The sequence below is a fragment of the Nyctereutes procyonoides genome, unplaced genomic scaffold, assembly GCF_905146905.1.
Source record: "Nyctereutes procyonoides isolate TBG_1078 unplaced genomic scaffold, NYPRO_anot_genome, whole genome shotgun sequence".
Taxonomy (NCBI): Eukaryota; Metazoa; Chordata; class Mammalia; order Carnivora; family Canidae; genus Nyctereutes; species Nyctereutes procyonoides.
In genome coordinates, this window is record NW_026575128.1 from 4,879,053 (window position 1) to 4,905,317 (window position 26,265).

The 26,265-nt window shown below is 52.9% G+C and overlaps 2 protein-coding genes across 2 annotated transcripts; one reads left to right on the forward strand and one right to left on the reverse strand.

Moving 5' to 3' along the window:
* Positions 1-6,114: 6,114 nt before the first annotated feature.
* On the reverse strand, positions 6,115-19,176 carry CDCA8 (cell division cycle associated 8). Its single transcript, XM_055342135.1, has 10 exons — positions 18,845-19,176; positions 18,626-18,754; positions 16,370-16,410; positions 13,129-13,201; positions 12,075-12,151; positions 10,728-10,792; positions 9,842-9,922; positions 8,631-8,757; positions 7,935-8,021; positions 6,115-7,371 (listed from the first exon to the last, which is right to left on the reverse strand). The coding sequence occupies exons 1-10, from the start codon at positions 18,939-18,941 to the stop codon at positions 7,327-7,329; spliced, it is 822 nt and encodes a 273-aa protein (XP_055198110.1). The 5' UTR covers positions 18,942-19,176; the 3' UTR covers positions 6,115-7,326.
* Positions 19,177-19,343: 167 nt separating this feature from the next.
* On the forward strand, positions 19,344-24,353 carry AIRIM (AFG2 interacting ribosome maturation factor). Its single transcript, XM_055342087.1, has 4 exons — positions 19,344-19,931; positions 21,815-21,994; positions 23,731-23,849; positions 24,032-24,353. Exons 1-4 carry the CDS (start codon positions 19,345-19,347, stop codon positions 24,067-24,069), a joined length of 924 nt encoding a protein of 307 aa, XP_055198062.1. The 5' UTR covers position 19,344; the 3' UTR covers positions 24,070-24,353.
* Positions 24,354-26,265: the final 1,912 nt, after the last annotated feature.

Sequence of the window (26,265 nt, forward strand, 5' to 3'; positions counted from 1 at the left end):
CTTGGCTGCGTGTGGGTGGGGGTGGGATGGGTGGGAAGGAGAAGCCACAGGGGGAGAAGTAGGGGGTGAACAGATCATCAAGCTGGCCCGTGGAGGGCTCAGCCTAGGTGGGCGGAGAAGCTCAGGCACTGAGAAGTACAGGGGTGGGGCGAGGGCACCTTCCAGAAGTGCCCCGGGCCCCACGGGAGACCTCTGGGTCGGTGGGCAAATGGACACCCTTGTGATTCGCATACATGCACCTGTGTCTGGAAAGGCTTCTCGGCTGAGAGGCTGATGCAGAAGTTGAAGGAGGCTTTGGAGGTGGGGTGGGGGTGTCCCTCCTGAGGGCGGGGTGGAGTTTTGTGCAGGCCGAGAGACGCAGCGCCTAGGACAGGAGGCCTCCAGGCAGAGGGACTAGCATGAGAAGGAGCCTGGGGGCAGGAAGATGCAGCAGATTTTTGGGGAGCACCCACGGTGGGGGACAGTGCCTCACAGCAGTGCCTTTGGCCTCACCCTGCCAGCAGCAGCTCTTCTCTCCTTGGGGCCCCTCCCTCTGCACCCTCCCTCCAAGCACCTGCCCTAGCCAGTGACGTTGAGGGAATGGGGTGGGGAGGGGGAGCTTGAGATAATGCTTCCACCTTTGATGGGGCTGGAGGGTCCGGTCCCTTTGCCAGCTCCCCTCTGGGCTTGCCCCCTCCCCCCACAAGCTTGGAAAGGACCTGGCGAGAGGACCAGGGGCCCCGCCTTGGGTGGAGGGGGCCTCATCCCCATCTCCAGCTGTAGCAGTCATGCTCTAAAGGTCCAGGGCCCCTCCCCATCCTCCCCTGGCTGTGCTGCGGAGGGGCCCCCTGGCTGTGTTGGTAGGACTTCGGTGTCCAGGGTAGACCTCCCCTCCCCTGAGGAGTGAGGTCCCACAATCCTGAGGGGTCCCAGACCTCTGCCCTGCAGACGCAGGCTGATGGCTCCCTGGGAGCCCTCTACAGATCTATTTTTATATGGAACTTGTTCACTGAACAGAGGGACGTGGTCTGCAACCCTCCAGCTCCCCCATCCGAGCCCGTCCAGGGAGGGAAGGGGCTGGTGGCAGCGTGGCGGGGAGGGGTGTTTCCTTTAACTCCGGAGATGTTTTTATATTTCGTGGGTTCTATATGCAGGACAAAGTAATAAAAACTTGTCTGTGATAAGGTACCTCTTTCAGTGACAGTTGCTTAACCTTTAAGAGCTTATGTGGGAGGGTTTCTACCATCCCCGACCCGCCCTGCAGTGTCGCCAGAGTGTAGGGCTGAGATCCCTCTGTGCAGAGACGAATTGAATGGCCCTTGCCATGAAAGGTCTCTCAGTCTAGGGAGGGTGGCCTGGGAGTGTGGAGAAGGATGTCACCTGGTCTCGGAGTAGTAAAGCCAGGAAGGCTTCCCCCGGCAATACCCGGGTGGGGGGCCCTTTTCTGAGATGCACGGTACATGGGGAAGGGAGCAGGTGGGGAGGCGTCGGGGGCGCGAGGCGGCAAATGACACGCTTGGTTTGGATGTGTTTGGGGTCTTGTGGGTTGTGCAGGTGGGGGTGCCTAGGAGGTGGCTGGGTGCTGGGTCTGGAGCTTGGCACAGACGCAGGCTAGAGGTGGAGCTTTGAGGGCCATGGTTCCTGGGGGTGGGGGCAGGGGGCAAAGCCTGGGCAAATTGGGCCTAGCAAGGGGGAGCCGAGGGAGCTCTGGGGAGACAGCCGGGGCCCGCGGGGAGCAGTGAGCCATGGAGGGGAGGAGCAGTGAGTGTGATGTGCAGCGTGGAGAAGCCACGTGAGCAGCAGGTGTGGGAGGGCGGTGCTCGTTCCCAGGCCGCAGCCTGCATGACAGAGCTGGTCGTCCAGCAGGCCCGGGATTGGGGTGCAGGGCTGGAAGGCCCACATCAAGGTGTCGGCAGGGTGGGCTCTTCCCGAGGACTCGGGAGGACCGGTCCCAGGCCTCTCTGCTTCTCCCTGCGTCTGCATCCCGCCTTCCACGTCCAGATTTCCCATTTCAGAGGCGCACCAGGGGTCCTAGCCTGGCCCATCCTAGTGACCCCACTCTAACCTGATGACCCCATGTAAAGACCTGTCCCTGAATAGTCCCTTTCTGTGGTCCCGGGGTTAGGACTTCCACATACGGATTTTGAGGGGACATAATTCAACCCCTAGTAGTGGCCTTAATTGTGGGGGACAGAGCCGGGTGAGAGGATGGAGGAGGGGGGTTGGGGAATCTTTTGGGGTGGGCCACAAGGGAGGAAGGTGGGATGAGACAGTGATCAGAGCCAAGTGGGGATGCGGGCTGAGTGCTCGCACGTGTGCACACACGCATACGTACCACGTGAGCCCTTGCCTTTTCCGGCTTGCTAGAGCCTCTGCGCTCCCTGGACCGGGCTGTGCGTGTCCCGGCTTGGAGAAGGTGTCTTATTTTCTTGCCTCGTCAGGCCGCGGGAAGTGCTTCGGGCTGGGGTGCTGGGGTGCTGGGATGGTGGGGTGGTGGGAAATAAGCCCCCTTTCCTCCGTTCCTGTGCTCAGAACCAGTTGAGCGCCACTTGCGGGGGCAGACAGAGCCCAAGGCAGCAGCTCCTTGATAAGGCTGACTGCGGGCTGTTGCTTTACCATGTTTCTTCGAATCTAAGATGCCGTCACCGAGTGTGAGATGTACCACTAGGAAAACATCAGAGCCAATTCGACTGTGTCGTGCCATCTGCTTGGAAGCTGCGTCCCAATTTCGGAGATGTTCAAATGTATAAAATGTACATCTTCGGTGACGGAGTCGTGCTGTACCGGGACAAGGTGCCTTTCCCCGAATTAGACCCACCCAGTCCCAGTCCCAGGCTGAGCCAGGAAGCTGCAAGCCTCCTCTGCACGGGCAGCTTTGCCCCTCTCCCCAACTTCCTGCAGGGTGGGGAGACCAGCGTACACCCTGCTTGTGAACAGGCCGATCTGGGGGACAGGCCAGGTGGCGCCAGCTCAAGCAGCTTAGCTTACTCCATTTAGTTAAGTGGCTTCTTCTCCCCGGGGCAGTGGGGAGGGAGGAGGTGGGGGCGTCAGCAGTGTTGCTCCACCCATGACGTCTGCCTGCAGTAGAGGCATGGAGCTGAAGAATGGGGGGACCCCCTCCGACACTTCACACTCCCCGCACACTGTAAGTGCTCACTAAATGTCACTGCTAGCAAGGCCAAGGCAACGGGTCGACATGCGCATGTGCTTGGGGATCGAAATGCTCATGTCTGGGCAGCAAGGCTGCTGACGCGGCGTGACCAGCTATTGGGTCACTCAGTGAACCCAGCTCCCACGGGGTGGGGGGCAGACACTAGGAAGTTAGGACCTCACTGCCTGATGGGGGAGTGTTAAGTCAAGAGCACAAAAGGCAGAGCAGTAGGGATAAATGCTAGGTGTCCTGGGAGTCCAGTGACCTTCCACCTAACCTCGTCCCTGGAGAGATGCAGGAGGGCCCGGGGGGGGGGGGGGGACGCAGGGGGACCATGTAGCGCCTTCACTGCCCTTACAAAACCACAGCTGAATTCTGGACTCGGGTCCTCCCACCTCCCCCTTCACACGGCTCGGGACTCAAGGCCTCCTCACTGTACGGCGCCTTCTCTTTAAACCTCTTGGTACCTACCCTTGGCCATCTAGACTCACCCTTCTGCCAGCATTTTGAAACAAACGAACAAACAAACAAACCCTGGCTTTAATCTCCCCAGGGTGCCTCCCAGCCCATTTTAGTAGCCGGGCCCCCTGGGGCCTTGGGGCAGCAGAGAAGAGTCAGAAATGTTGGGTTCATAGATGACCTCGTGGTGCCTACCAGCACCTTGTGGGCAGATTATGGTTCTCACGTCTGACTCCAAGGAATGTGCTTTCACTAAGGCTGCTTGAGGAGGTTCAAGAGAACTAGGAAACCGAAAGGAGGTTTCCCCACCGCAAGCACCTTACACCCCCTCCCAGATATGTTGTCTCCGGGCCCTTCTCCTCCCTTGCCCACCGCACGCATCCCCAACAGTCGGCTGGGGCACGGTGAAATATTGAGAGACAGGATTTGCAGGGGTGTATCCATGGAGGGTGCCCTCGGCCTCCACCCTGATGGCACATGGTGACACATGGCCCCGAAAATCTGCAGACGGGGAGCTGGGCTCTTCCCAGTATCTCAGTGCCAAGGGTTGTGCTATGTTCTCCACCATATGCATCATCTGAGGCATCATCGGAAGATGCCAACTACATAGACCCTGATGTCATCGAAGGGAAAGACGATGGCAGAGCGTGGAAGGCAAGTGAAGGGGGGGGGGCTCATTTAACCCGAGGGAGGTGCCTTGGCGGGGCAGGGGGGCCTGGGGAAAGGCCTCATCCTGTGAAGGCAGGAGGCACCCGAGCCAGAGCAGACTGGATTCCAGGCTCCCGTGGAGTGCAGAGCCCCGCGTGGGCCCCAGTTCTGAGCAAACGGTCTCCTAGCGTCTCCAGCGCCTCCCATTTGAGGCCTCGGGAGGCGCCTGCTAGTAAAATCTTCAGCACATGTCATGCTGCGTCTTGGGTGTGGGTCAACAGCTGGCAGCGTGTGAAGTCGGGAAAACGCGTCCCAGAGCTGGTGCCCATGTGGACGTGGACACACGGTCTTCTGTTGCACGCACACCCCTCGGTGGGAGTGGGCACCGTGGTTCCTTTGAGCGACAAAGCGTGTCTGACGCGGTGAACGGGCGACACGTGAATGAGCGACGCTTGGGTGAGGTCCTACCACGCACATCCCAAGAAGTAGCTCTTCGTAGGAGTAGTGGGACCTAACTCTCCAAAAGGCCATACATTTGTTCTTCCAACAGGAATCACCAAGGAGGGCTTCTGGAAATAGCAGGAAGCCTGCAGGGCAAGAAGGAACCTAGTGTTTACTGGAACTCTGGGTCCTCTTGGCGCTGCCTCCGGTACCCTGGGGAAGGGGGGACTTGGGGCCCATGCTCCCCTCGAGCCAGCGCAGCTGTGCCTTTATTCGCTTCAACCCCACAGCAGCGGGTACAAGGTAAACTGCCGACCAGGGGGAGGCACGGAACAGAGGGGAGTGATCTAGCAGGGGTTGCTTTGAATGGGGAGAGGATGCTCTAAGGAAAGCTGCTCTCAGCTCCAGCTGGCGGTGTTGCCAAATCTTTTTTTTTTTTTGAAGCTAGCAATCATTTTTATGAAATCTCACAATTTTTAAATTGTTAGGAACGAAGCTGGAAGAACAACAACAACAACAAAAAAAACCAAAACTAAAATCCAGTGAAAGTCGGTCTGTTTGGTTTGTGGGCTGGCAGTAGGATTTAAATTTCCTTTGTAAAATCCCAAGCTGTGCTTTAAAACCCTGGGATGGGGAGCTCATTACCCTCAGCCCGCCCCTGATGCCGGATGAAGGACGGCCCCGTCTTCTTCACATGACTGGCATGTTAGGCACCTGCTGCGCGCCGCACGTTTCCTACCCCTGCGTTCACTCAGCCGGTGGTGCAAGTGGAACGAAATAGGGTGAGGACAGCTCTGGGCCGAGTGTGTTGGGTCCTAAGGGTGTCCTTGGTGCCCGGCTCCTCTGGACACTGCACCAGGTGAAGGAATAGCTAGATGCCTCGGGTTTGGTGACTGAATTGCTTGAAAGGAGGAACCTTTATTCCAAATGCTGCCGCTGACCACAGGGTCCCTGCCCATCGCGGTCAGAGCCAGGTGGCCGGGCTCGATGACGGCCCATTCTTCTCTTCTGCCGTCAGGTCCAAGCAGGATCGTTTTCAGTGCAGAACGAGTTCAGGAAGGCACACCTGCCAGGGCCCTGAAACTCTGGGCCTGGAGAAGTGTGGTGGCTGCGTTCCCTGTGCCCCCGCTGTTCCCGCCAACAAGCCTGCGCTCAGGGGTGAACGGTAGATGGCCGAGGTTTTGTCCTCCCCAGTATGGACTTCTTGCTCACAAACAGGCGTTGGGGGAAGCCTACTGGGGGTGGGTTACCTATGCCCTGCACGTTAGGGAAAGGACCCCCTTTCCAGGTATCAGATTCTGCCTAAAGGAGAGGTTTCCGTGTCTCCTGAGAAAAACAGCCGCTCAGAGCCACCCCCACCCCCCAACAGCTTCGGCCCCCAGACAGCCTCTAGTCTAGGGAGCACCGCTCGGAGACGACAGGCAGGCTGAATATGGATTAAAAACAAACCAACCCACAATTTATTGAAAACAGGTACCTTTCAATAGCCCTAATTACAAGAGTTTAATAAGAGATGCTTGGGAACACGATACACACCGAAGTATCAGGAAAGGGAGAATAAAACAAGTTGAAGGGGATATGGCTGCAACGGGACTGGACTGCCAGGCGGGTCACCTGGCTGGGTGATGCCGAGTGTGACGCAGGGCCGTAGAGGACACGGGGCCCCAGGGCCCGCAGTTTTGGACCACACTGCAGGACTCGTTGGGGCGGGGTACGGGCTCTGAACACCGAGCCGATGCCCGGAGCACAGGCCAGACACGTGGAGTGAGGCCACCAGGCAGTTCACACCTGCCCCCAACGAACCCCATGATAGGAAGTGCTCTCTGCAGTCTGTGGACCTGGCACGGAGAGCTCAGAGACCACCCCTCTGCAGCTGGTCCCACGAAGCCCTCGACTACGCTAAGCCCTAGAATTCTCTTATCCAAATCCCTACCGAGTAGAGAGGTAGAGGTGCCAGACGAGGAAGCTGCCTCCAAACTAATTTTTGGTCTTCGGTCAAGGGAGAAGTACAAACCACTATTCCATGGTCAGCTTGGAAAAAACTACTGGGCAGGGCGGGCAGGAGATCCTGAAGGGCCACTTGGGTCCGCCTCGGGAGGAAGCGGGGCCGGGCCGATGCGCCTGCTGTGTCCCTGCTGGACAGGCCTTGCTCTGCTGTACGGCTCCTCCCAGCCTCCGATCTTCCTCCCATAGCCCCGGCCCTCACTTCTCTGAGCCTAAAATTCCCGGCCTCAAGCAACACAGAAATGCCGGGCACGGAGGGTGCTGGGTAAGGGGGAGCAGGAGGTTCCTGCAGGCCACCTCCATGGAAGGAGGCAAGGCAGAGAGGACATGGGTTTTGGGAGGCAGGAGTGGCAGCCCTGAGAGCAGGAAGGAGAATCCTACAGGAAGGACAGGAAGTCTCGACTGCACAGAGGCAGGAGGCGGCAGGTGGCAGGCGGGCGGGGAGGCGTGAGGAGCTAAGCTGTATTAACCGATGGGGGAGCAGTGTCTCCGCTTCTCTGGTTCTCCCTGAGGAACACCGCTCCCTGCTCTGGAGCTGCACACTCAAACAAACAATAAGCCTGAAGGGAAGAGGTGGCGTCAGGGTCCCCGACGTGCCCGCTGGAGGTCCGTCCTGTCCAGTGGGGCTTCTTGGAACAGCAGCCTCATTTGTGAGTCCGTATGCTGCTGCAGATCTGGGCGAGGCGGCTCTACGGAGGGAAGGAGGTGGGTCAGTGGAGAGCAGGGCAGCGGCCCTGCCTGCCTGTCACCTCGGGCTGGGGTGGCCAGGTCTCAGTGGATCTCCCCCAGAGGACGGAGGTCCCCTGGGGGGACCTGGCTGGGAAGGCAGCTCTGCCCTCGCCCCTTCCCTGGATGTCCCCCTCACAGGCACCCAGGAAGGCGGCACCTGGGGCAGCCGTGTTTGGGCCGAGAGCGCCCATCTACCCCCGGGGATTGTGCTGACTGGACCTGGAGGCCCGTGTGACCAAAGCTGAACCAACTTAATTTCCCTCCTGAGACTTTAAGGGGAGACAAGAAGCTAGATGGTCAATGCTGAGCATTAGAGCAGCGGAGTCGGAGTTGGGAGCGGGGCTGCCCGAGGCCACACGCAAGCCAGTGTGGAGGGAGAACGGAGCTGGAACCCCGGGCCCCGTGGAGGTCATCTCTCATCTCACGTTGAGTATGCGGGCCAGACGGAGCAGACAATCCTACGTTCAGCTAAACTAAGCCAGCTGCCAGAGGCAGCCTGCGTGCGGACGGTTACAAGACTCACGGAGAGTTTCTTAATGTTTCCCAGGGCCTCTGGGTCCAGCTGTGCGATGTCCATCCTCTGCAAGTCGCTGGCCAGTAATCGCATGCTCTGTGTGGAGAGCAGAGTGGGTTCAGTGGCCACGTCCCTTGGGGCAGGACCCTGTACCCGTGCCCTACTGTGCCCCAGGGGGCCCCCGATATCCTGCACTTTGGGCAAGGGGAGCGGGAAGGGGGAGAGGTAAGGCCATTAGGAGAGGAGTTTGCCCCCGAGGAGCTGATGACCTTGGCGTTTGACCCTGGACCATGGTTGGCTCACCTGGGGAATAAGGGCAAGGACGCCCTGCAGATTCACCTTCCCTGCCTCCCAGGAGCTGAGGCTCTGCTCTACTCAGCCCAGGGCAAGCGGGCTCAGCTCGCTTCAGAACCCCTCAGAGTCGTCCAGTGCGGGAGACCCAGCTCATGTTCCCCTTTCTAGGGCGCATACCCGGATGCTGCCTTCCTCTGCACTCCCTGCAGGATCTCCCCCAACTGCACACGTCCCATGACACTAGAGGGCACTGGGCACCTATCTCAACTACTGAAGGCTTCTCGAGGGCAGGAATCATGTCCTCTACACCTTGGGCCTACCACCTGGCAGGTGGGCAAATGTCAGCTGATGAACAAACGGAACACGGAGCCGGGCACGGATTCCAGCCTGGCCTCCCTGTGAGACGCTCACCTCGCCACTGCCCACCGGCACCGTGAGGAAAATCTCTCTGCTGTCGGCAAGAGGGCTGCCGTTCACGGAGATGTTGTAGATCCGCTCTCTGGCTGCTGGGGTACGCAGGCCCGGGGTCTTGAAGACCCTGTGAAGTGGGGAGATCTCCGTCAAGATGGCTTGGCAGAGAAAGTGACACGAGGCGCCGTGAGCCCTTTCAACCCCCATCTGGCCTCAAGCTGTAGTTTTCAAACCCTGCATTTCTAAGAAGGCGAGTTCTAAATTTAGGGCAAAAAGTCTTTTTAAACAGTAATGACTACACACAGCTGGAGAAGGGAGCTTGTAATGATCAAACCTCCATCTAGCCAGAGTCAGTTCTTGTCCACGGAAAGCTTAGGTCCCAGGCTCTGCGTGGACACCAGCCATCCAGCCACCCACAAAGCCAGAAATAAACTACGGTTAATGCACTTCCAAGAGTGGCTAAGTGCTTCCAGCAGGAGGAATTTTCCAGGGTCAGAAGAGGAGGATTCGGAGATTCTAGCATTATACTAATTCCTAAACAAACTTCCTCAAGACAGTTGAAATTCTGTTTTCCTCTAAATGCCCTCTGCTGTACGTGCATGTGAAAAAGCAGTTCAGGAGCGGGAATTCAAAGAAGTCTTCCTCCCTCTCCTCGCCCCAGAGAGCCCCACTTTCAACTCCTCATGCCTTCCAGAAACGTCCTCTGAATATAAACACAAATGGGCTCATCCAGGGCACCCCGTTGTGCAACATGCTTGGAGACGCCCGTCATCACGACGCTGTTCCTCCAGCACATACGGATCCACTTCTTTAATGGCTACGGAGCGTCTCCTGACCAGCTGAGCGGCCCCATGGAAGAGATTAGCTTCCCGCCTGGGTCACCTTGGTCTCCCTGGTGTGATGGGATGCCCTCTCACTCTAATCGAGGGTGCGGGAGAGCACCTGCCCAAAGAACACTTTTGTTGGTCAGAAACAGAAAAGGCCGAGCAAGAGTCACTAGCGGCCCCCTAGTCCTCAGAGGCAGCGTGTTCTCCTGTCATCAAATACTCATTTGGACGCTGAAAGCAGGTGAACCGGCTCTCAGGGGAGAGGCAGACACTCAGAAGCCCGGACAGTTACCCTCTTCCGAGAGGGCATGCCAGGCTGAGGGGTCAAGTGTTTTCCTGGGGGCTCCCACCCAGATGCAGGCGCTGCCCTCCCCCATTACTCACCTTGAGTCAAACCTGGGGGTCAGGCCTGGAGTTGGTTTCACCAGAGACAACTCCAGCCGGCTCACAGCTGGGGTGACGGTGCTGTAATGGCAGGTAAGGGGTGGCCATGAGGTGCGTGGGTCACACGCGGAGGGCAGTGACCACGTGGGTACCATACCCAGTGCCTCCACGCACCACCTGGCGCAGCCCTCCCAACAACCCCAGACGCTGGCTGTCAGCCTCATTTATGGCTACGGGAACCTGAGCGCACTGAGGGGAGCAACGTGGCCAAGATCACAAGCCGGTCAGGGTGGAGCCAGACCTCTGAAGCCAAGCTGTCTGTCAGCCTCGAGTCTGGCCCCTCAGTACCTTGCAGGCCCCTCGGCCAGAGTTCCTGTCCTCTGGCCGGGCACCTACCACTGCTCAGGGAGTCTCCTTCACGGACACACATCCCTGGTGCAATGTGCTAAGCTCCTTAAGAGGTGGCCCCTGTGCCCCGTCCCAAATGTTCAGCAGGGCCCGGCACAATCAGGTCCCCGGCAATTCCTACTAGGACCATGGGGAACATGTCAAGAAGGGCGGTGACAGCCACGTTGTGACCGGCCATGGGGGAGCTCTGCACGGGGACTGTCAGGCACGTGAACATAACGTGCAGTGCTTATTACAGGTTCCCGGGCCTTGTGCTCCCCGACAGCGTTAACACAAAAACGAGGGGGAGAAGAGAGAACGTGGGCAGAACCGGAGAGCGTGCTGGGTCAGATCCTTTCTCCAGGCGCCTCCAGCTTGGAGACCTGAGCTCTCCCTGAGCACAAGCCACGGACGGGAGCCCTTCCCCCATTTCTGCCACGACGGACGGGGGCTCACCAGTAAAACCAAAACGCACACCGGGGTTTGGAAAACCCATCACCTTTTCCTTCTGCCTTTTCCTTGTACGGATGGGGCTCTCTTCTTGGACGGAGGACACCTTTTGACCTGGATTCACAATCGAATGACACTGTGGTTATTAAAAGCCCCCAAAAAGGGGGAAAGTGAGGGAGGGTAAGAAAAGGGTAAGAAAAGGAGGGGCGGGGAAGGGGGGGGATCAGCTCTAGAAAAGGAAACGGAGGCTGAACAGGAGCTCGATGTCCCGAGGGAAGTGGCTTAAGTAACACGGAAGACGACTGATCAACTCAGGACTTCTACTGTCTGGATTTTCAAAGTAGAGGGTTCTGGCCAATATTAAAGGTAAATCTCCTTTACACTCACTGCAGCCTGGCTGGCCCCCCACTCCCTGATGGAATGCTGCTGTGAAGGTCACCGGGGCCGTCCCGGGTGCCCAATCTCCCCGACCCCATCCTCCCTTCGGCGCTGGCTGCCTCCTGAGCTCCTCTTTCTAGCGTCCCTCCAGTACCCGTGCTCAGCCGCCCCCTCCGTGCCCTCCTGGCACAACCTCGTCGACACCCACACTGGGAGTCAGCATGCCCCTCCATCTCCCACTCCTCCCTGAGCTCCAGGCTGAATTTTCAGAAGAGAATGGAACACCTGATGCATCAAACCACCGGCACAACCGGGTGCTCCCCTTTACCCGAACCCAGCCCTGCTCTTCCCACTCTGTGCCACCTTCCGCTGCCCAAGATAGAGGCTCTTCAAGTCATCCCTGCTTCCTCCCTGCCTCCACCAGTCTTGCTTGGTCAGAACCATCCCTGGTCTCTATATAGGGTCACCGGCTCAGTTTTAAGATTTAGAATAGCCTCCCAACTGGTTTCCTTGTCTCCGTTTTTTCTCTTCCCCCATTTGTCCCGAATATCGTTCTGAAATACCAATCTGGCAGAGTCACTTACCATAACCAACCTGCTGAGATGGGAACTCCCGAGCTCGGCACACAAGGCCCTTCACTGTCCGGCCCTGCTGTACGCAGATCACCTACAGCCTACATCCCTGTCAGCCCAAACTGCTTCCTGTTCCTTAAATGGAACTTGAAGGGACTTTCTCATCTCCTCCCGGGCTTCCCTTCTCTTTCTTCACAGCTAGTGAAATCTCCCTCACTTTTAAAGGCCTGGGTGTATACTAACTGGGGAGGTAAAATGTGACAGCTTCCTCTTCTGTGTTCCATACACACTTCTATGGTCGCTTCTGTTATGAGCCATTTAAGTGCATTCTTCTCTGCTACACTGTGAACCCTGGCAGGTGGGGATGGGGCAACGGGATGTTCTGTATTTTTGTTATTTCCCTGTCTCTCGTAGGCTCTCAGCCCCAGACCCGAGTGCCTACTTACTCTGGAAGTTCGAAGATTCTTCTTATTTTCTTCTTCTTCTTCCACTATCATTTCATCCACTTTTATTATCTTTCGTGCTATAAGAAAACAGTTTTAACAAACTGATATGCTCATAGGAATACATTTTCATGCAGTCCTGTTTCTAGAGGAAATAAAACTTATGCAATCTTAGGCTGTAATCAAGAAACAGACTTTGAGGGGTGCCTGGGTGGCTCAGTTGGTTAAGCGTCTGCCTCTGGCTCAGGTCATGATCCCAGGGCTCTGGTATCCAGCCTCACATTGGGCTCCCTGCTCAGAGGGAAGTCTGCTTTTCTCCCCCTCCCTCTGCCTGCTGCTCCCCCTGCTTATGCTCTCTGCTAAATAAGATCTTCTTAAAAAAAAAAAAAAGAAAAGAAACAGATTTTGAATATAAATAAGGTGGCTGGTCAAGAAAACCCACATGCTGCCCAGCATTCTGGTAAGAATGCAGACGCTGGACTCAGCCAGGCTTGAGCATGAGGCCGGTCCCAGCACTGCCCAGGTCACGGGGCCCTGGCTTTGCTCCCTCAGCACGTCATCCATAAAGGGGAGTAGTCACCTCACAGGGGTAAGATGAGACCTGGATGTTCTCCACAAGAACAGGGTCTGTTACTTTCGTTCCTGTTTCCCCAAACCCTAGGATTGTGCCGGTTGAATGAATGACGGAAAGGCCTTTGGACAGTACTGGACACATGTCATAGAAGTATTATTTATTACAGCAAAATATTGTTATTTATGTAGGTTAGAAAAAACTTTCTCAGCATCGCAGCCGTCGAGTGATATGTTAGTGCCTCATTGCTAAACATGTACAACCACAAGCCACTCTCACTCTCGCTCCACATGGGCCAGTAGTTTGCTCACTATTAGTCCTGCAAACTATTAACTCGGTGCAGCGGCCAGAATCACATGATTGGATTCATAAGCCTGAGGACCAGGCATCTGAGGAAGAGGCTCCACGACCGAGGCCTCTGTGAGCAACCAGCCAACCGCCTGGCCTCCATTCTCAGTTCAACGAGGGGTTTCAACAAGTACTCACTTTTGGCAGATTTCAAGGGTGTCTGAATAGCTTCTGCTGTTAGTTTGTTTATTTCTGTGATATCCAGGTCAGCCTGTGACGAATACAGCCAGAAAACACCAGGCATATTTCATCAAATATGGGGAATATTTTAAGACTCAACATGATTAACTTAAAAACACATTACTTGTTATGGACCAAAGATCGTAACGTATTACTTATAACACGATAGAGTGAACTCTCATAAATACAGCCCAAGAGCTAAAATGTTGCTGATAACTTGCTTCTAACTCTACATTCTTCCCTGGTCTATTTTCTCGTTTTCCCCCAGAGGTGCCACCATCATTTCATTTGCTTAAAAGCGTGGTTTTTTGTTTTTGTTTTTTTATAAATATATATGTGCTTACATAATATTTTACTTGGTTTCACTTCTGACCACTGTTTGTTGTAATTCATCTGTTTTCCCTGCCACGTAACATCGCACTGTGGGACTCTATCACAGTGAGTTTGTCCAATCTCCTGTCATCAGTCTTTTTGCTATTAACCAACACCACTACTCTGATCCATCTCATAATGTGTCTGATGCATGTGTCCAACTTCTTTCTTGGCTGTATACCAGGGGTGGGGGCACGGGATGGTTGTAGCTACACAAATGTTCAGCCTTGATATTATGCCGAAACATTTTCCAAAGCGGTTGCACTTGATTACATCCCACTGGCAAACAATACAAGTTCCTAATGACTCACATTCTCTATACTTGGTGCTGTATTTGACTTTTCTCTTTCTCCTCTCTCTCTCTCTCTCTCTTTTTTTTTAAGTCTGGAGCATCCACACGGTTTTTTGTTGCACTCACGGGCCCTTCAAGAAGGCTTCTAATCACTGTCATTCTAATTAAATGTGTTCCCAGTGGTTGACTACCTATGGGAATGAGAATAGCCACGAGCAGGTATGATTCTATGGGTTTCCTTGCACGGCGTGTGGAAGGATCAGAAGAGCTGTGACGGACTAGGGATGGCAGGTTACATCTCCAGATTGGTAGGGACTCCGTGGAGTGCTGAGGAGCATTCTGAGGCTGTCCAATCTTAGCAAGAAATAGCACTGTAGATTAGTGACGTCTGAAATGGTTGATGGAATAGATAGTGGCCAAATACCTGCCATCTCTAGAAACATCTGGCATGTTATGAAGGTCTCTGTGGTGGCAGGCCACCGAGCACCTTTAAGCAGAAGAGTTAACAGGCCTAAGACCTGAAAGGCCTGTTTGCATGGCTGGCTGGTGGCTTGTATAAGAACCTGGATTTCAGGGTTCCCACCATTCCCTGGATAGAATGGTTCTCTGATCCTAAGCTTTGAATAAACAACATGGCTTATGCCGCATACTGGCTCTCTTCCTGGAAGTCTGAAATTTTGGGACATGCTAGGTACAGAAGATGCCGATGCGACCAGCCCCCAGTAAAAATCCTAGGCATTGAGTCTCAAAAATGTTTTCTGGTAGACATTTTACAAGTGATGAATTATGGTGTCCTATGTGACTCCATTAGGAGAGGACTCTTGGGAGCTTGTGCCTGGTTTCCTCTGGACTTTGGCGCACGTGTCTCTTCCCTTTGTTGATTTTGCTTTAGATCCTTTCACTGTAAAGAATCATAGCCATGAGTATGACCATATTGGAGCCCTGTGAGGTTTCCTAGAAGTGAAAACTTGGGAGATGCCCACATACCTAATTATTATGAACTTCTGTACCAAAGTATCATTCCTTCCCTGAGTTTTAAGTCATATTAACTAAGGCTACAATTCTCTTGACTTGGTGTGAAGACGCTGGCTATTTCATATTACACTAGAAGTTCCCTGACTTTAGCTCTAGAGTCTGATTAATTAACAAGAGGGTGATGCATTAGCTAATGAGTATAATTCATCTCAGAGGTTAAGTCTTTTGAAACATTACATCTGGGTGTGTGGAGGCAAGAACATATTAGAAAGAGAGAAAGCCAGAACTAAGAATGTTTTACTAGCTCCTGATTTTATTTTTCAGCTATCCCCTTTCTTCTACAATATTCACCCCCAAACTCTCTAATTAGTTTTTTCCTGACTAAACAACTGGCTCTGAAATATCTTTAACTTCTGAGGCTGCTGTGAACCTGCTATTCGATGCTACTATGTACCCTTTGCAGTCAGATCCCTTCAAAACCTAGGATTCCAAGTAATTCTAATAATGTGTAGTAGGATGTAGACTTTTGGGTTCACTTTGTAAACCTGATGAAGGTTATAATAAACATTCTCCCCAGAAAAATGACAAATGCATATCTATACACACATTGCTTATGTACAATTTTATGTACAATGCCTAAGGTCTCCATGAAGACCCATTTATGGACCAGTTCTTGTCACTGTAAAACAGGACTTTCTGCAACAATAGAAATGCTCTATTTCTGAGCTACCAATACGTAGTCTCTAGTCATGTGTGGCTACCGAACATCTGAAAAGTGGCTAGTGTCTCTGAGGGACTGAAGTTTTAATTTTATTAATTTTAATTGATTAAAATAGCTACTTGTGGCTGGTAGCTATTGCACTGGACACTACAGATCTAAGATCTAACCTGTTTATTTTGCTTCCTCATCTTACTCTCTTCCTGATCCTGATGCTAGGATAGAGGAGGTGAGAGGGGATGAGGAAACCTGAGAAACCCAAGTAAGAGTGTAGCTTCTACAGTAGGACATGATAAAACAACAGTCTCGGGACACCTGGGTGGCACAGTCGGTTGAGTGTCCAACTCTTGAATATGTCTTGGGTTGTGATCTTAGGGTTGTGAAGTTGAGCCCCATGTTGGGTTCTGTGCTCAGTGCAGAGTCTGCTTGAGTTTTTTTTCTCCCTCTGCCCCTCTTTCCCTTTCCCTCTCTCTCAAATAAAATTTCTTAAAAAAAAAGTAAAATAAAATAAAAATAAGTCTCTTTGGCACTTAGCAGCCCAGGCCATTAGGTAATGACCCAGGGGCTTAGAGGGACTTGGGCTTGAGGCTTCTGCTTTGCCTGAGAGGTCAGGGCAGAGAGTTGCAAAGAACCTGCCCAAAACAGAATGGCCTCCCTCTGTAGAACTTGACGGTATTTGGGCTTCATAGACTCAGCATTTGACAATCGTAATTTTCCAGTTGGCATAAACAGGATACGTCCCCTACAAAACCTCCTCCGTAGTAAGCACCCCCTGGTTGGATTTTGTGACAAGATTAAACTTAAAAACTAAGCACAGTTCCAAAATAGGACAGGTCACTTACTGTTGCTGCCTCTTCCAGCGCCTGTTTGTTTCCTCCAAGGGCTTTAAAAAGAACATTTTATTTAGTTACTAGCAGATCTTAATGATAAACCATCCTCCCTGATATATCCCATTATCTGCCTAAAAATGGGTCAGATTAAACCCTGGCTTCAACATTCAAGGATCTTTACAACCTCGTTTAATTTTTCTCCATACCTGACTGACCCCATTACGTATATTCTAGATCCCACCACACTGGAAGTCCTTATTTCCCAAATGTGCCGCTGTCTCTCATGACTCCGTGCCTTGGCACATACGTATCATTTCCTCTATCGGAAATGCTCCTCTGCGCCCAACAAGTTTCTAATTCGTCTTTCAAAACTCAGTTCCAATCCAAAGCTCTTTACTGTTCTATCACAACAGATCCCTGCGAAGTGCTGAGTTAGATGCTCAGCCTCATCATACCCAACAACTACTCAAAGATGTGTAAATGTTCACCTGAATTCCTAGAAAACAATTTCGGGCGAAAATATGGCATGGGGTAGGTGTAGAGCCAATGTGTGCTGAACAAAGAGGTCTGCACAAGATTTAGATGTAAAGTTAGGTTAATCCTTCTTCTAGAAACTCTCATAGAGTCCTGTAGAACTGTTAGAAAGTCATGCTTTGAACCAGAATGCCTGGATTTAAATAAGTATACTTTGCTACTAACTAGCCTATGAGACATTGAGCAAAGTAAACAACCTCTCTGTGCCTTAATTTTGTCATTTATAAAATAGGAGCAATATTAACAATGAACACTTTTGCTATGAAGATAAAATTAGTTAACTTACGTAGTACATTCAATACAATGCCTGCCCGCCTAGCACGGGAAGCACTATATAAATGGACCTACCAACTACTACTCTACCCTTTTTCTGATACTTGTAATTTTAGCTATATAATCATGTGTGCATTTTTATTTTTTAAAAAGATTTTATTTATTTATTCATGAGAGACACAAAGAAAGAGAGAGAGGCAGAGACACAGGGAGAGGGAGAAGCAGGCTCCATGCAGGGAGCCTGATGCGGGACTCAATCCCAGGTCTCCAAGGATCAGGCCCTGGGCTGAAGGTGGTGCTAAACCACTGAGCCACCCGGGCTGCCCAAGTGTGCATTTTTAAAACGATCCTCTTCTACTAACTTGTAAGCTCCTGAGGGTAGGGACAACGTCTGTTGTTATTTCCCAAAGCATTTTCACCCCCTAGCACTGGGACAGAGGCAAGCTCCATGAGTATTTGTAGAAATGTGCAAAATAAAAGGGCAAGTCAAAAGGGTCATTAAGGGGATCCCTGGGTGGCACAGCGGTTTGGCGCCTGCCTTTGGCCCAGGGCGCGATCCTGGAGACCCGGGATTGAATCCCATGTCGGACTCCCAGTGCATGGAGCCTGCTTCTCCCACTGCCTATGTCTCTGCCTCCCTCCCTCTCTCTCTCTCTCTCTCTATCATAAATAAATAAATAAATTAAAAAAAAAAACAAAAAAAAACCAAAAGGGTCATTAAGTATCCACAATTTGAACACAACGTGCATTTCTATGCAGGACGGAACCTACATAATAGCTAATAATAAAGAAATGAGGAAAAGTAAGGGTACCCCAGAGCAGAAACGAGAGCCTGTCGCATGTCCTTGGGCATTTAACATGGGGGCCAGAGAACAGGCTGCAGTTTTCTGCTGGCCAGAAAAACTCGAGTCCTTGCGCTTCACAATCTGATTTGCCCTTTTTTTTTTTTTTTTTTAAATGACGGTTTCCATGAGATGCAGAAAGCACGGCTTAGGGTTCTCCAACCATCTGAGCTCTGGTTAACGAACCAAGTTATTCAGGTATCCGTTTTTAAGCGACTGGATAAAATATCCAAAAAAAAAAAAAAAAAAAAAGAGAGAGAGAGCGAGCAAGTGAGAGGAGCGAGCGTTTTGTGACACATAAAATGCACACAAATTTCACATTTCTGTGTGTCCCTAAGTAACGTTTTCCTGGAACACATACATGCACCTGTTCAGTCCAGCAGTTTTGGGCCTAGAACAGCTTGAATTGAGTAGCTGCAAAGCTTCAAGAATTCAGTATGGGGTCCTTTAGAGGGGAGGGATGCCTGCCTGCCTGCCTGCCTGCCTACCTGCGGGGCAGACGACGTCAGAGTCCTGTGCAGACAGGTGAAGCAGGGAAGTGCAATAAGCAGCGCAGGGGGGCGGGGGGGGGGCGGTGATCACCGCCGGGCCGAGGCCTGGGGACGCGAGCAGCTCTTACCGAAGTAGTCGAGCCAGTTCATCTCGCGCAGCGCCTTGGGGAGCCGCAGGATCTCGATGTTGTACAGGTTGTCCATCTCCTTGAGGAGGTTCTGTGTGTCCGACTGGATCTGCTTGGACCGTATTTGCACTGCGGGCAGGGCACACGGACGGGTGAACCGGGGCCCGGGGTCCGGGGCCCCGCACCCCACCTCGCCCGCACCCCGGCTACGCCCCCTACCTTCCCGGTCGAAGTCCCGAAGAAAGGAGGCGAGCTTCCGGCTCCGCAAGGAGCTGGTCTTGGCCACCCGACTGCCGCCCTTCCTAGCCGGAGCCATGGCGCTTGGGTGGAGGCTGCGGGGCGCCCCCGGGGCGGTCAGCGGCCGAGGTCGCGGGAGAGGCCGGGCGGGCGCCCTAAGGGGCGAGCGGGGGGCACAGGCTGCCCCGGGGAGGCCCAAGCTTAAACGAGGCGCGGGGCACGTACATGCGGGTCGCCGAACGCGTCCAGGAAAACCCCCGCCTCCGCAGCTGCAAGGACGGAACGCAGCAGCTCCGTGCAGAACCGGACGTGCAGCCGCCGCCGCCGAATTCAAACCGCCACCGGCTGACGAATCAGAAGTCGCCGTCTTGGGAGGCTCCCGCAACATCCAATCACAAGGAAGCTCCGCCCGTAGGACTACAGCCCCCAGAAGGCCTCGCGCGTCGCGACCTCCGTTTGCGCCGCGGCGGCCGCGCTGGAGCATGCGCAGAGAGGCAGCGAGGGAGCGCCGGGCGTGGGTGCCCCGGGGGGGGTGCTCCCGCTTGGCCGCCGCGGGCTTCCAGTGCTCCCGCCGGTTCGGGGAAGGCGACCGGAGCTTCCCAGGGGAGGAGACAGAATTCGGGCTCAAGGCCCGGGTTTCGGGACAGCGCTGCGACCTGAAAGCGGGGCCGCCCGCGGGTCGGAGGGGGTACGCGGCGCTTGCGCACGGGAACCCTCGCGCCCCGGGCGCCCTGCTCCGCTGCGCACCTGGGCCGCCTGGCGCTGCCCGTCGGCCTGGGCTTGTCCGGCAGGTGATGGCGCAGGACCAGCCTCTGCTCGCCGTGCGGCAGGCCCTGAGGGGCTGCTTCCCCGCCGTGCAGGAGCAGCAGCGCCGCTGGCGGGGCGCGCTCGGGGACTGCCGGCCCCTGCTGGCGGCGCTCGGCAGCCTGGCGGAGCAGCTGCAGGCGGCTCAGAACGCGCGGCTGGACGACGCGCCCCCGCTTCGGGCCTTCCCGGGCCTGCGGGAGCGGCTGCGGCGCAAGCAGCTGGAGGCTGGCGACGACGTGTTGGACAAGCTAGGGGAGACGCTGTAAGAAGAGCTCCGCGCGGGAGGGTGGAGACGCGGGGGCTCCCTAAGCAGCTGGGATCAGTCGGAGAGGGGGTTTCTCCTTCCCTGGAAGGAGGTGTCGCAGCCTCGCCTCTTCTCCATTTGTTGCAACGGGACCTCTTTATTTATTTATTTGTGCATGGGACGCAGGCGGAGGGAGATGCAGGCTCCACGCAGGGAGCCCGACGTGGGACTCCATCCGGGGTCTCTAGGGTCACGCCCTGGGCTGCAGGCAGATGCTCACCCGCTGAGCCACCCGGGGGTTCCCCGCGATGGGACCTCTTGCCACAAAGTCGTTTTACAGGGGCACCTGGCTGGCGCGGTCAGTCGGGCTTTGGGCTCTGTGGTTTTGGCTCAGGTCGTGCTCTCAGGTGGTGAGGTCAAGCCCGGCGCTGGGGCTCTGCACTCAATGTGCAGTCTGCCCTCCTTCCTTCCCTTCCTCCCTTCCCTCCCTTCCCCTTCCCTCCCTTCCCTCCCTTCCCTCCCTTCCCTTCCTTCCCTTCCCTCCCTTCCTTCCCTTCCCTTCCTCCCCTTCCCTTCCTCCTTCCCTTCCTTCTTCCCTTCCTCCTTCCCTTCCTTCTTCCCTTCCCTTCCTTCCCTTCCTTCCCTTCCCTTCCCTTCCCTTCCCTTCCCTTCCCTTCCCTTCCCTTCCCTTCCCTTCCCTTTTAGAGAGAGGGGACAAGTGGGGAAAGGGGCAGAGGGAGAGAGAGCATTTCAAGGAGACTCCCAGCTGGGCGCAGAGCGCCATGCAGGGCTCCCATGTCACGACCCGTTAACAACATGACCTGAGCCAGAATCGCAAGGGAATGCATCCCTGACAAAGGCACCCCGCGTGGATAGGCCTTTTCTCGACTAGAGCAAAAGAAGTGTCCAGTGTACACGGTCTGTGCCCTAGGCTAACGGGAACCGGTCAAGTACAGGGATCTTCTTTGTAGTCATTTGTACAAGAGAGCTGAGCACCTGTAATTAAGCCACGCACAAGGTGGTGGGAATATAGCAATGAACCAGGCTTGGTTTCTTTGTAGATTAGAAGAGAGACAGTTATTTTTTTTAAGATTTTTTTTAAAGATTTATTCATTTATTTATGATAGACATAGAGAAAGAGAGGTAGAGACACAGGCAGAGGGAGAAGCAGGCTCCATGCCGGGAGCCCGACTTGGGACTCCGTCCCGGGACTTCAGGGTTACGACCTGGGCCGAAGGCAGGCACTAAACCACTGAGCCACCCAGGGATACCCTTTTTTTTAAGATTTTATTTATTTATCCATGAGACACACAAAGAGAGAGGCAGAGACACAGGCGGAGGGAGAAGCAGGCTCCATGCCGGGGGCCTCATGTGGGACTCGATCCCAGGTCTCCAGGATCACACCCTGGAATAATAACAGTATTACCACCATTATGCCTACTGTGAGCTGGGCACTTCCCTATGCACTTTATAAGCATTATTGCATTTGATCCTCACAAGAACCGTTTCCATTCATTCATTGAACAAGTGTTTGTCATTCTACGTGCCAGTCTCAGGGTCGTGAGCACTTAGGGTGTGCAGTGAGCAACACCATTTTTATACATGATTGAGCGTTAAGTAACTTTTCTCCTGTCTGCAGTAGTCTCTCTCTGTGCACCCAGAGCAGTTTTTCTCACTGGGACATTTGGCAGTGTCTGGAGACCCGATTGATCGTCCTGATGTGGTTTGCTCCTCTCATCTAGCGGGTAGAGGCCGAGGATACTGCTCAGCATCCTAACACGCACAGGACAACTCTCCACCACAAGGGACCGTCCAAATTGAAATGTGCATGTGCTGAGGTTGAGGACTCCTGCCTTAGGTTCCTCTCGTGGTGTTGCCTAATGTGAGACTTTTCCCCCCAGAGCCACCCTCCTCAAGGTGCGTGACGTTGTCAGCAGGCACGTGGAACAAGTGTTTGAGGTCTATGAGCGGCACGCAGACGCGATTGGCATTGATGCTGTCCAGCAGGCTTCAGCGGTGAGCCCCTCTGTGGCTGACATGTTGGAGTGGTTGCAGGATATTGAGAGACACTATCGAAATGCGTATCCTTTGCGAATATGTTTCAGACAGTGTCCAAAGCTGCCTCAGGAAGTCTTTTTCATTTCAGTTTTCACGAGAGCATACGACTATAGAGTGCGGGTCAGTTCTCATTGTCTCTGAACTTGGGGAAAAATGAAGCGGGGCAAGCGAAGGGCGAGGGCGGGGCTGTGATCTTAAACTGGGTGGTCAGGAGAGGCCTCACTGAAATAGTGACATTTGAGAAAAGACCTAAGGAAGATGAGGGAGAGAACCAGTTGATACTCGGGGGAAGGGTGTCCCAGGTAGAAGAAATGTCAAGTGCAAAGGCCCTGAGGTAAGAGCAGGCCTGATATGTTCAGAAAGTAGCGCGGATGCCAGTGTTGCTAGACTGGAGTGAGGAAGGGGAGCCCGGTAGGAGACGGATTCCGAGAGACCAGGCCGGACCTTGCAGGGCCTTGGAGGTCTTTGAAAGGATCTTGGCTTCTGTTCTGAGTGGGACGGGAAGCTATTCAAAGGTTTTGAGAAGGAGGTAACAATCAGCCTGTGTTTTTGATGGAGCCGCAGCCAGCAGTACTGAGCACTGATGATGTGCCAGGTACTGTTCTGAGAATGTCCACGCGACCCCTTGGCAGGTGCTTTGATTCTGTTCCCTGGGCCCTTGTATCTTCTTTCTGTATCTGCACTGCCTCTTCCGTAGTTTCTTGCGTCTCGTGTGGCCCCTGGTCTATGCAGCCTCTTGATAGGTTTCTCCACCTCTGGCTTCTCTCCCTCTAAGCTGGCTCCAGCCGTTGTGACCTCACTTCCTTCTGGAGATGTCTTTGTTCTGCCCGTTGCCAACATTGGAATTTTGAGCAGCTTCCATTGCTCACGGACCGGAATCCCCACGGTGGTCTTCAGTGCTCTTTATGTTCTGGCTCGACCTGCCTTCTCAGCCACCTTCCCTGCTATTGTTCCTTGCTGGCCAGATGGGAGGATTTACTCGGCCCTGAAACCAGTCCGTGCTTCTCCACTTCTGTGCCTTTGCTTACGCCTTTCCTGCCAGCCGGAATCCTGCTGCTGCCACCCCCCCCCCCCAAAGGGAGGTTTTCATCCATCCTCGGGACTGCCATACGGTTTCCCTTTTAACATCACTGAGATTGTATCTTTTCAGTTCCTGGCTTTTTTTTTTTTTTTTTTTGATGGTGAGATCCTAGGTTGTTGGGGTAACATTTCATCCCTCTGGCCTTGTAGCTCTATGAGTGAGAAGGTGCTCGGTAAAGATCGGTAGCGTTGGTGAGTCCTGCCACCTGGTAAATGGAACGATAGCCACCCTTTCACTCTTCTGGCTCCCGGTCGCTCTCCCCTGGGCATTTTTCCCCTTCAACATCTTTCTTTCTTTCTTTCTTTCTTTCTTTCTTTCTTTCTTTCTTTCTTTCTTTCTTTTCTTTTCTTTTCTTTTCTTTTCTTTTCTTTTCTTTCTTCCTTTCTTCCTTTCTTCCTTTCTTCCTTTCTTTCCTTTCTGATTTATTTATTTATTTATTTATTTATTTATTTATTTATTTATTTATTTATTTATGAATGATAGAGAGAGGGGGAGGCAGAGACACAGGCAGGGGGAGAAGCAGGCTCCACACCGGGAGCCTGATGTGGGACTCGATCCCAGGACTCCAGGATCATGCCCTGGGCCAAAGGCAGGTGCCAAACTGCTGAGCCACCCAGGGATCCCCTCCCCTTCAACATATTTCATTTGCTTTTAGGGCAGTCCTTAACTTCCAGGAAGTTACCTGAAGAGAAAGTACCTCCTGTCCTCGATCCAGTGGGGAGACTTGGCAAACATCCAAGCTTTGCCCAAGGCCTGGGACCAAATTTCAGAAGATGAGCACCAAAGCCTTGTACAAGGTGCTGGTTTTCATTTATTCCTTTGTGTCTGCTCTGTGTGTGTGTGTGTGTGTGTGTGTGTGTCTCACTTCTTTGGAAGCATTACAGAGATGCCCTTGCAGTGCGTCTGTGTTTCTTATAAATCTGATGTTTTGCATTCTCTGGAGAGGGTGATATGCTACAGTTTTTCTCTCCTATTCCAGATACCCTGTTGAATGTTTCCTTTTTCCTGGAAGAGTAAGAAAGCTGTGTGTCAGCAGACAAGGGGGACGCAGCTGAAGACTGATATTGGTGCTTTCTAGTGTGGTGACCTGACATACTTGAAAAATCAGTGCCTAGGGCAACCCGAATGGCTCAGCGGTTTAGCAGCACCTTCAGCCCAGGGCGTGATCCTGGAGACCCGGGTTCCAGTCCCACATCGGGCTCCCTGTAGGGAGCCTGCTTCTCCCTCTGCCTGTATCTCTGCCTCTTTCTCTGTGTCTCTCATGAATAAATAAATAAAACCTTAAAAAAAGAAAAGAAAAATCAGTGCCTAGAGCCTGAGGACAGGCTTCTGATGTTGGGACCTCTCCCTGCGACATCATGGCTGAGGGCACATGGGCCACCGGTTGGCCTTTCATAGGCTTGGGAATGGAAGGAGGCAGAGAGAATGGGGGAAAGCAGTGCAGAACACTGGGGCAGGAGCCACTGCCACAGAAGCAGTGGGGAGGGAGAGGGGAGGGAGTGTGGCCTTGCCCTCGGCATCATCCAAAGCTCTGAGCTTGGTTGACACCTGGCCCTGTTCCATGTATTTGGGTCAGTACCTGATTCCTTGATGGAACAGGATTCTTCTCGATTTAAAGAAGTAAAGGTGATATTGATGGAAGACAGTACAGATCTTTCTCGATGGGTTACCTCCTGATAATGCCATTATAAGTTGAAAATATCGGAAGTCAGAAATGCTCTTAATACACCTAACCTACCAAACCGGTGCCCAAGCACTCACACTAGCCTACAGTTGGGCAAAAATCATCTAACACAAACTTACAATGAAATGTTGAATATCTTCTGTAATTGGTTGAAAAACAGAATAGCTGTACAGGCACAGAATGGCTGCAGGTTGTTTGCCCTGTGATCTCGGGGCTGACTGAGCTGTGGCATGCTGCCGCCGCCCAGCATCACAAGCATCCCGCAAGTTGCCAGCCCAGGGAGAGAGCCACATTCAAAATGCGTAGGACGGTTTCTGGTGGACACGTATGGCATTTTGCACCATCGTAAGAGTCGAAAAACCGCAAGTCAAAGCATCGTCCCAGCCGAGTGTCCCTGTTCCCTAACTGCTGTAGCTCCTCACGGTCTGGACAGCTCCAGTTTCTAGAGCCACCACCAGGGGGAGGTGGTGCAGCATGAATTATGCTCAGGGCTCCGACTTTGAGGAGTTCTCTGTGTCCCCCTGTCCCAGTTAGTAGCTGGGGAGAGCGAGATGGTTACAATGACAGGGGTTTTGACCAAAGCTGGCGCCTGATTCGCCACATTGTTCTGATCTGAGAGTAGCTCCACGGTGGGAGAAGACCTCCCTGAATCAGGCCCTGGGGGTTACATTTCTGAAGCCCATCGCCTTCATCTGTAAAATGGTCGGGTATTTCCAGACCTATCAGCTTCGGGGGTTGTGGAAAAATCTGGGTCACTGGATGTAAAGAGGCTTAAAAAAGAGTATAGATATTTTTAAAATGAAGATGACTTTTTCCTTACTACAAAAGTTATATATATATATATATATACTTTTTAAAAATCATAGAAATGTCAAAAAAATTCTTAAGTGTAGAAAAGTACAAATAAAGAAAAATCCATCAGTGATATTTTGGTATATAGACCCTTACGGTGTCCATATTCACACAAAAGAACCAAACCCAAATATAGCGTCATTGATCTATCTATAGGGTTATTTAATCTTGTTCAAAAAACATAGTTTGCCCGTCTTTTCATATCTGTAAAAATAGCTCAACACAATTACAGTAGATACTATTACACACATCATATACCATTTTGTGAATGTATTAGATTTTCTACTTTTCCAAATCTTCATGTGTTTGTGCCTGTAAAGATCTCACATTCTGGTTGCGAAAAACAGAAATATCACAGAAAGTGAAAACACACGGTGTCTTCTGTTTTTAACAATATGGTAGACATTCCTCCAGGAATTTAAAAAACGTATCACATATGTAATAATTGTAAATAAAACTTAACTCAAAAGACATTTGGGTATCAGGCCATAAGATATACTCTGGGGGCAGATGAAAGAGATCCCTAGAAAGATTTATAGTTCAACCAGGGAAAGATTGAAACCAGTGTCTCTCAAGGTTTAACGTGTATAGAAATCACCGGGCTCTTGGTAAAATTTAGATTCGGATTCTGCAGGCCTGGGGTGGCAGAGTCCTAGATTCTGTATTTCTCACATGGT

Excerpts from the sequence above, each read along its gene's own strand:
- CDCA8 (XM_055342135.1), bottom strand. The coding sequence starts at position 18,941 with ATGGCTCCGGCTAGGAAGGGCGGCAGTCGGGTGGCCAAGACCAGCTCC. Across the intron at positions 10,793-12,074 it reads AGAATCTTCGAACTTCCAGA|GTCAAAAGGTGTCCTCCGTC; the intron begins GTAAGTAGGCAC and ends TTGTGAATCCAG. Across the intron at positions 8,758-9,841 it reads ACCCCCAGGTTTGACTCAAG|GGTCTTCAAGACCCCGGGCC; the intron begins GTGAGTAATGGG and ends CCCACTTCACAG.
- AIRIM (XM_055342087.1), top strand. The coding sequence starts at position 19,345 with ATGCGCAGAGAGGCAGCGAGGGAGCGCCGGGCGTGGGTGCCCCGGGGG. Across the intron at positions 19,932-21,814 it reads GACAAGCTAGGGGAGACGCT|AGCCACCCTCCTCAAGGTGC; the intron begins GTAAGAAGAGCT and ends TTTTCCCCCCAG. Across the intron at positions 23,850-24,031 it reads GCACCAAAGCCTTGTACAAG|ATACCCTGTTGAATGTTTCC; the intron begins GTGCTGGTTTTC and ends CTCCTATTCCAG.